The sequence below is a fragment of the Aptenodytes forsteri genome, unplaced genomic scaffold, assembly GCF_000699145.1.
Source record: "Aptenodytes forsteri isolate BGI_AS27 unplaced genomic scaffold, ASM69914v1 Scaffold208, whole genome shotgun sequence".
NCBI lineage: Eukaryota > Metazoa > Chordata > Aves > Sphenisciformes > Spheniscidae > Aptenodytes > Aptenodytes forsteri.
Window position 1 is genome coordinate 3364144 of NW_008794963.1, and position 13097 is coordinate 3377240.

Below are 13097 nucleotides of genomic sequence, written 5' to 3' on the forward strand. Positions count from 1 at the left end.
ATGAAAAAAACAAACCAACCCTCAAATTAATAAGAAAACAGCATGTTCTGTGCATGGTAATACAGAGAATGCAGTAAGCCTGTCTTTAAGGCAAATACTATTTCCACTTACTGGTATGACTGAGGCTCTGTTGCTGAAAGCAAGCAGGTTAACCTTTCAACTTAAAATTAATTGTCAGCTTCTCTTAGTGTTCTTTCTAAGCTTGTATGACTTCTGTTTCACTCTTAATATATTTGCATTTTGACAAGTCACTCACTGTGTTTGCACTGTGGCAAAATGGCTATCGCAGCAACTCAGATTTACAGGTTGAAAGAATCATGCTTGTTAGGGACATTGCTTTATTTACTCTGTTGTCTTCTAGGATGAGTTCTGCTGTGAGGATTAGCCAGAGCCCACATACAGTTAGTGATACACTGCAGAGTCAGAGCAGGTGGAAGGAATTTCTGACCTTCCCTCCCTTCAATTTCTCCTTTTCTTTTCCAAATGGGGCCCCACGTGAAACATTAAAATAGAGAAAGATTCCAAGATTGCAGACAACAGTGTTGCAGCAGGTGTCTTCATTGTATCTTAATTCTTTTTTTGTTAAAGTATGTTGTTTCTTTGCAGCTTTGCTAACCAAAATATGCAATTTATTGCTTAAGAACATTGAATCGTTAGAATGGCTTATTTTCCTTCCTGCTACTTTGTATTCACAGCCGGTGGGACAACATGATCTGTAGACCAGAATGGGATGGATTACTACAGCTTTGATTCAGAAATGGCTCAAAACTCCCAGATCTGAACAGCCCTGAACCTTGCGATAAGATCAGATCTGAACTTTGTTTCAATTAGCTCTCTGTTTTTCTATTAATAATGAACTAGCTAAATATGCACTGGTTTGCAGATCAAATGAAAGAGGTATTTCATCACCAATATCTGGAGCATCTAACATTTTTAGGAAATAACTTATATTGGTTTAAAACTCAAGTATGCATTAATCAGAGTAACAACAGATATTTTGAAGGATATTTTATTACCGTAGTCATAGTATTCTTCCAGCCTTGTCTAATGGTCCTACATCTAAAATCCACCATGACCTTGAAGAGTTTGATAATCTCAATGAGGTATGACAGTAAAATTGCTCATCCTGTTGGTGTGGTTGTATAAATGCACAGTTGCTGTTTATGTGATATAAAATATAATAGACTTGTAGTTTGCTTAGGATGTGTTTTACTTACAGTAGGGTGACCATTTGTTTTTTCATAACTAATTAAGCGCCAGGATGGTCATTAACAGGCTTTGTTCACTATCTGGGCAGAAGAGAGCTCTGCTTAGTCAGGTCCTATAAATATTGGTATTTCTAGGAGTCAGCTACCTGCTGGGGAGGGCCCTACAGGAACTTTGTGATTAAACATCCAGTTGTGATCGTATCTGGGAGGGGAGGTTAGAGCCCAAAGGGAACTTCAAGGGAAAGTTTCCTCTCCACGTTTCCTCTCCATCTCCAGTATCCTCTGGGAAAGCAGACCTGAAGACTTGCATTAAATTGGACTGCAAGTTTGGCTTAGGAAATAGCTCCATTGATTGTAAAATACATGGAAGCTTCTTGAACTGATTGAAATGTAAGTGAATGCAAACAGTTACTGCAGACAGAAATGCTGCTCAAAACCCCAATATGTGGGTCATTCTCACAGTTCCCTCTCCCCATATCTGACCATCAAACCGTCCAGGGGGTGCCTGTTTCCACCAAATTTCTGGGGCAGTTTGGAAGCTGTTGGCACAGGGTGGAGCAAGTGTCTACTGCTCTGCATTAGCAGGAAGCTCTTTGGCTAGCAGAGGACAGTGAAGAATGCACTTCAATACTTTGGGTTTCTAAGCAAGTGTATAACATCAGCTACCTGCTGCAGTTTTACAAAGAGTATAGAGACATATAGAAACGCATTTGATTAGGAAAGATGGTTTACATGGGTGCCAGTCTTACAAAGTACTTCACTTGACCCTCATGTGTGACATTTAAAGCTTAATGGCATTAAAATAAATCACATGCCCAAACTTTAACTGAGCTGAGGCATAAACAAACACATGAAAAAGAATTCTATTAGAGAAATTGTCAATTTTGCAGCGACTTTCATCCCTCAGCCCCGTGTTTAAAAGAGAATGCAAAATGTAAAGGATTTATAAATCCAACAACCAATTTTCAAACTATCAACTTTGTTAAGTAGTCTCTACATAATATTTGTAGCCATATACCTCATTTTAAAGAAAGCACAAATGAAATAAACTATGTTAAAATATACAGAATATATACATACATATACAGACATCTAATACAGGTATATAACCCTTCTAAATTGAAATGCCCCGAGTAGGGAATCCCCTAAATAGGGATCTGTGAATCACTGAACGAGGATGGTCACAGAGCCAAGAGAGAAGGGCTGCAAAGACAGAAAATGGAATGGAAGTAATGGAAGAGTCTGTGTAGCCTTTGAAGAAAGCAGTCATGCCTCACCAATCTAGCAGGGCTTTTTCAGAGGAGTTTGTAACCATTTTTGTAGTTGGATCTGGTCAGCAAAATACAGTTGAGTCTTCAAAAGCTCCTGGATCAAAGACCTTTAGAGAAATAAGCTACTGTGAGATAAGAGGTATTTTCCTCTTGCAGAGTAATACCTGGTTAAAAGAAGGTAGAAATAAATTGTCAGTCTTCTTAATGGAGAAAGGCTTTATTAGGCTGCACAGCCACCTTTTTTTTGGACTTCGGATGTTCATCAAATTCAATGTTAGCTGCAAAGGGAGTGAATAGCAAGTTGCAAAGTTTGCTGATGACTACTTCAAATATTTCATATCAAAACTGATGCTGACTGTGAAAATGTGACAGTAATCTCATAGTAGAAAATGTGTAAGTAATACAACAGCCAGCAACATTTCATTGTCAATAAATGCAGAGTAATGCAGTATATGTGCTATGCATACATGACAACAGGATCCAGCTGAGTTATTTTCAAGAAGAAAGATCTGGGAATCACTGTGGCTAATTGTCTGAAATTGTCAATTCAGTAACCAGGGATGGTAAAAAACAGTGTTTTGTGCTGCCGGGGAAGGAAGAGAAAGCATCCTTAGGTAATGTGTTGTCGTATGCCACAGTCACATCACAAGTCCATTCACACGCTGGCGTTTGTGGGCAGTTTGGTCTTCTTGTCTCAGGAATGGTGGAAGAGAATTAGAAGAGGGAGAAGAAGAATCACCAGCAGCCTGCATCCTCAGAGATATTAAATAGTTTCCATATGAGGAGGATTCTTCAGCTTGGGAAAAAGCTGCTGAGGTAGGGTGTGATAAATATGTATTAAACCATCAATGGTATGGAGAACATGAACAAAGGAAGGCAGGGTGCTACTTCTGCAGCTCACAAAGTGAGAACCGTAGTGTGCCCACATGACATGCTTGGGCACACAGTGCATTTTCTGAGGGAGCTGTGGCTGGCAGAGGTGTAAGTACGTTCAAAAGTGGGATTAGTGAGCCTGTGGAGGATCTCTCCATCAGAGGTAGCCAGCCTGCAAGTGTGGGGTCATGTCTGGGCAGTGCTTGGGTGTTCAACACCCAGCTAGGAAGACTCACCCTTTTATTTTCTTGTTTAAAAAAAGAGCCTTACTGATTTAAGACAGAGGGTGGATGGGTGGAGGAAGAGCTTCCAGTGCCTTTTATTGATAAAGCTTCATCTGTTTGTTGGGGTTTTTTTTCCAGTCAAGGGCTGTTTAGGATATTATTTTAGAGTCTAGTCAACCTGTGCTCTGTGGAGTAGAACAATTTCCTTCCCTGAGACCTCATTTCACAGGATTTTATGCGAGTTTAGATTGAATCCCCAGCTGTTACCAGTCCTCTACCACAATGAGTGAAAAGGTAATGCGTTGCAAAAGTAACTGTGATAATCCTGAGCTGTAATTTAGTCTGTTTAGTGTATCCTGAGGATTAATTCTCAAATGCATTAAGCAAAACAAGAAATAATGCACACTTCATATTGTCTTCCTTATACTGTAGTCTCATTTAATTAGCTACTGAAACAACGGACTGAAAGCTTCCCCTCTGCCTTGTTGTTTGAATCATGAATTTTAAAGACTTTTGAGAGAATGACTCAGGAGGTGAAACAGCAGGACTTCTGATGTTATTTATAAGCTCTGTACTGGAAACTATTTCAGTGTCTGCAGCCATGAAACTCAAGCAACTTAGCCTGTAATTTCATCATTTGAGACTAAATGACAGGAGAACTAATGCTGTCAGCGCCCCACTAAACAGCATTAGCATTCTCCATTGCCTCTGCTTACTTGAAAAATGGATAATGAAATAATTGGCATTAAAGCCCGCTATCAACTACAGGTTATCCCACGAAAGACGAGGTTAATATGTGCACCAAAATACATGCAATACATGTCTGCAATAATTGGGTTTCCATTACAGTAATAGTTCTGAAGACTGCAATTAAGCGAGGGCAGCTCACAAAACATCTGTGCAACACCTGGTGCAAGCAGCCAAGCACTCCATGGGGCTTGCAGCACTGAGGATGCTGTGGCATGGGGGGAGCCTTCCAGCCAACCCATCCCAAACAGAACTACCATTGCAGCAGGCTTACTGCCTGGCCATTTAAGATTTGTGACTTTGCTGGGTTTTAAAAAGACACAAAATGAAAATTAAAAATAGAATTAAATTATATTCCTGTTCATATCTTTCATCTGTTTCTTTTCCTTTGGTAGCTCTTTGACACGTATCCTTTGAAGGAAAAATCATGCGTCTCCTCACCTCTGCCCTGCAGTTTTGACCTTTTAAAATGCCCGGGGCTGCAATGCTCCAGCTATGAGAAGTGAGAGGCTATTGGTTCTGTTACTCTATGGACATATGTGTACCCCCACACCCTCGTTTCGTAGGAGCACAAAGCTGAGTTAGCGCTCTGGTGTGAAGAGGGGGATGCTTCTTGTATTCAGTATTTTATGCTTTCCTGGTACAGGAAGTGCCTGCAGTTTTTAACTGCACCGAAGGTTGTGATCCCTCTTTTTTTCCTAATCCCAGGTACTCAGTGTAAAGGAAAAGGACATATATATTTCATCAGGTCTTGCTTTATTTCCAAGGCACTGTAGTTTCTTAGTACATTCCTGAATAGTGTCATTGGCATTAAAAAGTCCAAGATTGGAATCAACTTGATAATGAAGTAAAGGAGTTTTTCCTGTTTCTTAAGGAAAAAGCAGGAAACAAAAGCAATCTTTAATAGATGGGGAAAAAAAAGGAATCTGTCTTTTGTAGCCAGGAAAATCACTGCAGAAATAAAAATAAGTTTTCAGATCAGGTGTTTGTGTCGACATCTTACTACAAGCAGTAACTTTGATAGTATGCAGATATGTGTTGACAGGGAGATGAAGCTTGAGCACATAGGTACTTGGAAGATGCAAGGGATACACATATAAGTTATCTTGCAAAGCCTTTCTTTTAGCTTCGTAAACTTTTGGAAACATTGAGCAAAATATCCCTTGTTAAGGCATTTCCAACTTTGCTGTTAGGAGGTAGTACAGCTTGCTCAACACAGCACTGGCCTAGGCTCAGATGTCTGGCTTTCTCAGCTGCTGTGAGAAAATGAATGTGCCATTTCATCTCTGCATGCCTCTCTCATCCTGCAGTCCCTCTTGTCTGTTTAGAGTGTGTGTTCTTCTGAGCTGGAGTCTTTTTTATTTGGAGAGGTATATATACTGTGTAAAATAGTGGAGTGGCAATTCTGTCAGCTCCTCTAGGAACTACTGTAAAATGAAACCTAAAAGTTATACATTATTGTAATTCATTAGCATATTAACTTCACTATATATGGCAATGTACATGTAGAGGTCAGTATCCCAAAGATCTAACTGTAATACTGAAGACCCAGCACACCCAAGGGAGGTTACACAAACAGTGGGGAATTTCCCGTTGTATTTGAAAGTTTCATGGAATAGTTGTGTTGTGAAGTTTACTTGAAAGCAAGGACAACTGGGAAGCCATTGATAGGGCTGTACAGCAAACATGTACTGACTGCAAGACTCACATTTGGCTTCCTTTGGCAATTAAATGCTGTTTGGGATATAAAAAAGAAAAGAAAGAAAATGTAGGGAGGAATGTAATGCAAAATGTTTTACACTGAAAAAATACTCAGGAGTTACTATATGCTTTCCCCCTTGAAGATATCTGTGTTTTATGGAAACTGCCTTTGTAATCATTCTGATAATCAATAACTAATTTTCCAGTCATTGTTTGCACAAATGACAATAATTTTAATGCTTAAATATCTGGCAATAGAGTTTAATCTAATGATGACTTATCACAGCAGTGCATATGAATGTGCCTGACGGTGATTGACAAGAAGCAGTGGTCATCACTGACAACGCTCATTATTCATTTTGTGTTTCATTCATCCTTTTACCTCAATAGCAGCATCACATCTTCTTAAGTTGGCAAGAAAAAAATGTGGCAGACAGTTTATTAATGTGTGAAGAATTGGTGTTTAATGTGGACATGTCATAAGGCAGATAAATAGTCTGGTCATCAGCTAATGAATATTCACATTGTGCATTTCCTACTGAGATCAGAAGCTAGAAGGGATGGGCTGTTTTTCAGAATTCCTCAACGTGTGTGTGTGTGTGTATTTTCATCAAGATACCCTTACGTAGCTGTTTACTGAAAATATATTGTCAGTATCAATTACCAAAGCAGCTGCTTTTATCTGCCTTATGCAGGGCATCAAACCGTGTATGAAATAGCTGGTTATGGAGACTCATGAAATGAGTTCAAGACATGAATGAGCTTGACTTGAAGAATTTGTTTATGGTGTGTCAGTTGTGAGATGTCTGAATGAGCCAAGGGAATGGCACCATGGGATAGAGTCCCACAGAAGGGTTGAGATTAGCAGGCACCTCTTGAGATCATCTTGTCCAACCCCCCTGCTCAAGCAGGGTCAGCTGCAGCAGGTTGCCCAGGACCATGCCCAGTCAGGTTTTTAATATCTCTATGGATGGAGACTCCACAACCTCTCTGGGCAACCTGTGCCAGTGTTTGACCACCCTCTCAGTAAACTGTTTTCTGGCGTTCAGATGGAATTTCATGTGTTTTGTTTCATGGTCATTGTCTCTTGTCCTGTCAGTCAGCACTGCAGAGGGGAGCCTGGCTCCCTCTTCTTCATTCCCTCCCATCTGGTATTTTTACACATGGATAAGACACCTCCTGGGCCTTCTCTTCTCCAGGCTGAACAGCCCCAGCTCTCTCAGCCTTTCTTCATATGAAAGATGCTCCAGTCCCTTAATCATCTTAGTGGCCCTGTGCTGGAGCTCCAGATGGGTAGATGGAGAGATGCCATTTCTGGAGATGGTGCCCCCGGTGCAGTGGCACAGGAGGTGGCGTATCTTACTCCTGCTCCATGAGGTAGCCACCATCTGGGGCTAGGAAACAAGGACCTGATGGGATGTTTGTGACAGTGCCTTGGGCAAGTCACAAACAGGACAAACGGAGAGGGTGGCAGGGTTGGCAACAGTAGCAGCAAAAGGTTGACAGACAACAGTTGTTACGTTTGGTTGTTGCTTCTGGTAACAGCGACCGTAATTCACATTAACAAAACAAAAAGCAACAGACTGCTTTGGTGCAGTTTTATACCATTGCGTTATTTTTCTCAAAACTGCATGACAGTGAACCAATTCACGAAGAAACACTTGTGCTTGGTGGTGAAGCTGGGGAGATGGCAAGTCTTAAAAGAAGGTGCAGCACTTGGGGAAGGAAGAAGAGGTAAATAGTATTCATATTTGAATTGGGTGTAGCAGGCCTGCAATACCTAGGATCAATACGTTTCCCAAGAGCGGATTTGATCACAGGACACCTGCCTGCTGTGCTAAGGGTACCCCTGTGATTAATGATTTTGCCAGCTCAGATGACACCAGTATCACCCCAAGCCCCCCAGTGCAATTTAGGTTTTCAAGGCATTTGGTCACAAAAGAGCGTATGCTGGTTGTGCATATTTTTAAAATTACTACCTTTATGGAGTAAGTTGATCTGTTTTGCAAGTGCTGTCCTGCTCTATAACCTGAGGACAAAATTGGTTTCATCTGCAGCCTGCTCAGTGTGCAGACTCACTAATAGGTCAAGTATAAGGAAACAATCTCAGGAGGAGTCAAAAGCAGAAAAACAAAACAAAATAAAAACCCACAACCTCCACAACAAAGAAACCAGAAAGCCCAACCTCAGAAGTTAGAGGCATTACTGAGCGTTTGCCTCTGACCCTACTTATGCAACTATTTCCCACAAATGGCAAGTAAGGTGGTGCCTCGCTGCGACAAGGAGAACCCTGCTTTAAGTTCCTGAAACACACACGTTGTGCTACCAAATAGTGGACTGCTTGGCCCCAGCAGCTGCTCCAGACATGAGATGTATCTTCTCTGGCCCCTCCGTCAGACTCATGCCAAGGGGTCCCACCAGGCACCTGAGGGATCACAAGTGGCACTAAATAGCTGCTGTTAGGTAACTGAACTGGACCACTGTACTAAAGAGGGTTTCCTGCCACTTTGTAATGGAATGATGAATTATCTGTGTATTATCTTATTGAAGCTGTAAATAATTAATTATTTTCAGTTTTTAATTTCCAGTGTTTTTGATGCATTCAAATAATAAATACAACATTTTTGGCAGCGGTTTTTAACATTCCCTGTTTCCATGCCACAACATCTACTACATCCAGCTAGAAGCAGTTTCTCACTGAATTCCTTGTCGACCAGCAGTGTTCCTCATGTTACAGTGATTCACATAATTGTAAATGTGAACAGACTGAAAAAGGACAATTAAAGAGGGTTGTTTGGCAAACATCCCTTTTTTCTTTATGGGTGTTCTTGCTCTGCAAACACAGGAAAGCAGCAAAGCACATAAAACGTTGACAGTGGAGCACCCAGTCTGTCGCTTGTTTTTCTTTTTGAGTACTGGTTCTACCTAGAAATCAGAATTAAATCCTCCCATCTGAGGATTTTTAAGTAATTAGACCTTTCAGACTCTTGTAAGGCTGTATACTATCCCCTTTCTAGGTGGCTAGCATGGAGACGAGTGAATAATTTATAGCAGGTCTACGAGACATGGCTACTACTCATGTGTTTTGCTTGACTGCTAGCTTATGTAGCTGGCAAAAATAAACCTCCATTTGTTACTGTCTGTTGTTCCTGAGGAAAATGTTACATAATAACAACAAAAAACCCCCTTAGATCAATTTTAGGTGAAAGAACAAAATGGTTAGCAATTGGAGTTTTAAAACTTGTATCTAGGTGAATTTTTCCAGTTTCTTTCAAGCTTCTGGAAGTGGCATGTTTGGCTTCCAGGCAAATTTTGTTTGAGAAGGGTTAATAATACAGGGACTGTTGAGGATCCAGTTTGGTCAGCCAGCTGATGTACTTTGAAACCTCACTGTCTGAAGCGTTACGCAGAGTTCTTCTCTCCATGCCCCTGCCTTCTGTAGGATGGCTGTTTGTGCTCACAGCATTGCTGCTTCTGTTAGTTTTTTAGAAAAGGGGCTGTAGGATCCCACGGACTTTAGGTAACCCAACATGACTGCAGTCCGCAGAGCCCTGCAGAACTTCCCTCTTCACGGTCATCTGCAGGGGTTGATCTCAGTCCTGGATGCATTTACTGGTGAAAGGGCACTATTCAGTGTCTTGCCGCAGCCTGGCGACCTCTGGAAGCCATAAATATCTCCGTGCAGCTAACATCAACATGGAGGAGTCTCAAGTCTGGAGCAGGAGACATGAAAATTGCTTGCAGTCATATCTGTGCCCCAGGGTGTTTCATGTCTAGAGGCTTGCGTGGGGCCCTCGGCTGTAAACTGTTCTTGCGCTCAAAGCCAAGAACATGGATTTTCACTTTTGTTTCTAATTACGTAGGATGAAACTGCTTTCTTAGGGTCTTTTCCTTAGTCTCACAAGATGTTTACAGGTCACTTGACTTCAATGCTAGCCCAAGACATGAATGAGTTTAGGAACCCTTCAGTATTCTCTCTACTCACACACTCTGGTGTTTCTTGCGCAGTAATTGCTTGATGCCAAAGTCAGATCATTTTCTGATTTTTAAAATCAATTTAGAGAAACAAATCTGTTTCAGCATTTCAGGGAGATAAACATTACAAAGCAAAGGGTATTTATCCTTGCTCCATTCACAGAGATAAAACGCTACTCTGTAAATCCATAGTTGCTGTGATTAGTGAAATGTCTATGACAAATTCCAGGCAACCAATTTTTGTCTTGAGTCTTGTAAAAGTATTCAAAAATTGCAATGACTTTGCCTCAGTGGCTTAACTTGTAATGTGTCTGTAGTGCAGAAGTCCATCAGTTAAAGAATTTATCATAGTTCAGCCCTTTTATGGTTGTATATATTTCAAAGAATTCAGAATCAAATTTTAAAAGTGAATGAGTTGACATAAATTCAATGCTAAAATTATTGGAACATAATTCAGCACCTGTAACTTACCCAGTGACTTCCATGGGATTGCATTCAAGTCAGTAGCAAACAAGTCTCTTTAAGAGCAAGAAGAGCCTCTTAAAATAAAATCAATCGCAATACTGTATAACCATATGCTACAGCATTTGGTCTTTCTGCGTATCATCTCTCTTATGAAGGGATCTTAATCTTGGATGGAATTATAAAATGCATGACCTTTCTTTTCCTTCTCTCTAAAATAGCAGTGAAACAAGCAGTCCAAGTCAGTTCCCATTACAGCAATAGAAACATGCTTGTTAACCACAGTGAGAGCTGGACTCTGTCCTGAATGGCTATACGAGTGATCAAAAGATATGTATTATAGGAATGTACAGTTATGCTGTGAGAAATTTTGCTTTCATTCTCTTCAAAGGCTTCAGGCATCTCAGGGAAACCAAGAAAAATCGTAACAGTAAGTCTTATGAGCGCACATAAGTTTATCAAAGCCCTCATCATCTGATACTGATTTCCACTGCATATAAATATATATATATGAATAATTTATTTACTTCATCTTTATAATCAAACAATCCTGGATTTTTTCTGTCTTACTTGGCATGGTAGGAGTAGCCTCAGTCTGTGTTTCGTCTGGGGCCCATAGCTCTTACTCATGAATTCACATCAGTGCTTGTTCTCTGGGTTGGATGACCAAGCGAGGAGGGAGTTGTCTTGTGCTAGGTGGGAGCTGTTCACCTTCTAGCCCCAATCAGCGGGCAGGCCAAGGGAATCAACGCAAAGGAATTGCAACCAGTGAATCAGTGTGGTGGGGGTTTACTTATTTTCAAAATTTGCGGTGGAGTTCTGTTATGATGAGAGGGTTGTTGAGATTAAAACAAAGCAGATGGAGGCTGATAAAACCAGAGAAGACGAGGCAGAGGTAATGAACTGGGAGAGAAGAAATTGCAAGTGGATGGGGAGTCAGAGAGAATCGGTGGGGACTGGACCAGGCGGAGAATGGCCAGAGTGAAAATACCCCACTTGTGTCTCTGCTGCAGTGCCCGGTGGGGCAGCAGCTTCTCCTGCTCCTCTTGGCTTTGGTCTGCCATGGGGCCTTGAGTGATGCCTCACCAGCATTATTTGTGCTCTCTCAGCCCACCTGGCTTGGGGAAGAGTAGTCCTTTCCCTGCCCGTGTGCCCCCCAGAGGGAGTCAGTTGTTCCTGAATTGGAAGACCTGTGGTTTGACCCAACTTGCTTCTGCCCCAGCTGGTGAGGACTCCTGACAGCGAGGGTAATGTAGTCCTGGGCTATCTGGGTTACCCCAGGTTATCTGGAAAACTGCTCTGAAACAGCACATCCCTGTGGTCAACAGAGGCTCAAAAGCAGAAGCCAATTCCAAAGCTTTCCCCAACACAAGTAACAGCAAGGAGAAGATCCATAGCTCAGTCATAACTCATCATCAGAGCAGTGGGGTGAAGAACGGAGGAAGCGCTGCCGTGTGTGGGGTTACTGTAGGGATTTTCCTGCCTGGACTCTGGTAGTCTTAGAGGAAAATTGATGTATACTGTTGCTGAGGAAATGAGTCTCCCAGGGGAAGGTCGGCTTTTCACCGGTGTGAATTTTTGCTGCCTCATGCTCACTCAAGTCAATTAACCTAAAACCTACAAACTGCACATGCCACGGCTCTGTGCAGTTATTATATGGAACTTTATACAGTTGCATGTGGATTTAATCATAAACAGCCCAGGAATGGATTCAAGTTTATATTCCTCTTTAAATATTTGTATTCCTATAATGGAATATTGCCCATTTTTCTCTGTAGGTGCCAGCCTGCGTGATGACCTCAGTAAATACTTCTGGTTTCATCATTCTCAAGGGGACACGATGACAGTTCAGGATCCAAACCAGATGAATCTCTGTGCTGCTGTTTGGACTGTTGTCTCCTATGTAATTGCTGACATGGAGGAGATGTTGCCAAGGTAATAAAACAGCAAGAAAGAAGATTCCTGTTCTTCAGTAAAGACTGTGAGTCCACTAATGCATGTGGTCTACAGCTGTGGGAAATTCCATTTTTCACCCTGATTTTGTACAGTATTATGTCTGTTTTCCTCAAAGCATATGCTCTTTTACACATTCCTGTTTCTTTTTGCTGTTTTGATATCTTCCATTCGTGATTTTCACTTAAAATTTCTTCTTTTAAGTAGTTTTTAAATTTCTGATGAAGGTATGATACCTCTTTGACTAAGATATAATAACCATTTGCATGCAAAGTGATCCTGTGCAGCAGGAAGAATATACCAAATAAATTTGTTGCATCAGAATAATTAATGTATTGAGTTAGTGTTCACCTTTATGGGCTTGTTTTCTGTCTTTCACTCTATGCATTAGAATGATGTACTATTAATAAAACAGCCATTTCTTTTTACTCTCTTAAGGTAATACTGTAGTTTCTATACAGTTTTCAGGTTATAGGACAAATTAATCTTGGCCATTTTAATGGTAATATATGGTAAAATGGTCAAATAATGGCCAAAATGCTAAAATAATAGGGCTTTTAATAGTTCATTCAGCTCCCGCTGTTAAATCTTACTAAAGATTGCTTCATGCGAGACTCAGATAAACCAGGACATAGAGGATAGGAAGCCAACCACGGGACTCCCAGATCTCCTGTGTTTCTTCA

General features: G+C 41.1%; 1 protein-coding gene across 1 annotated transcript in view; it reads left to right on the forward strand.

The window, feature by feature from the left end:
• The window catches only part of CPQ (carboxypeptidase Q), a 165295-nt gene extending 152448 nt beyond the window's left edge, over nt 1–12847 (forward strand). Inside the window, exon 10 of the mRNA XM_009275482.2 lies at nt 12240–12847. Within this exon, the coding sequence (XP_009273757.1) occupies nt 12240–12400 (161 nt within the window). The 3' untranslated portion in view covers nt 12401–12847. The remainder of the gene's footprint in view (nt 1–12239) is intronic.
• Nucleotides 12848–13097: the final 250 nt, after the last annotated feature.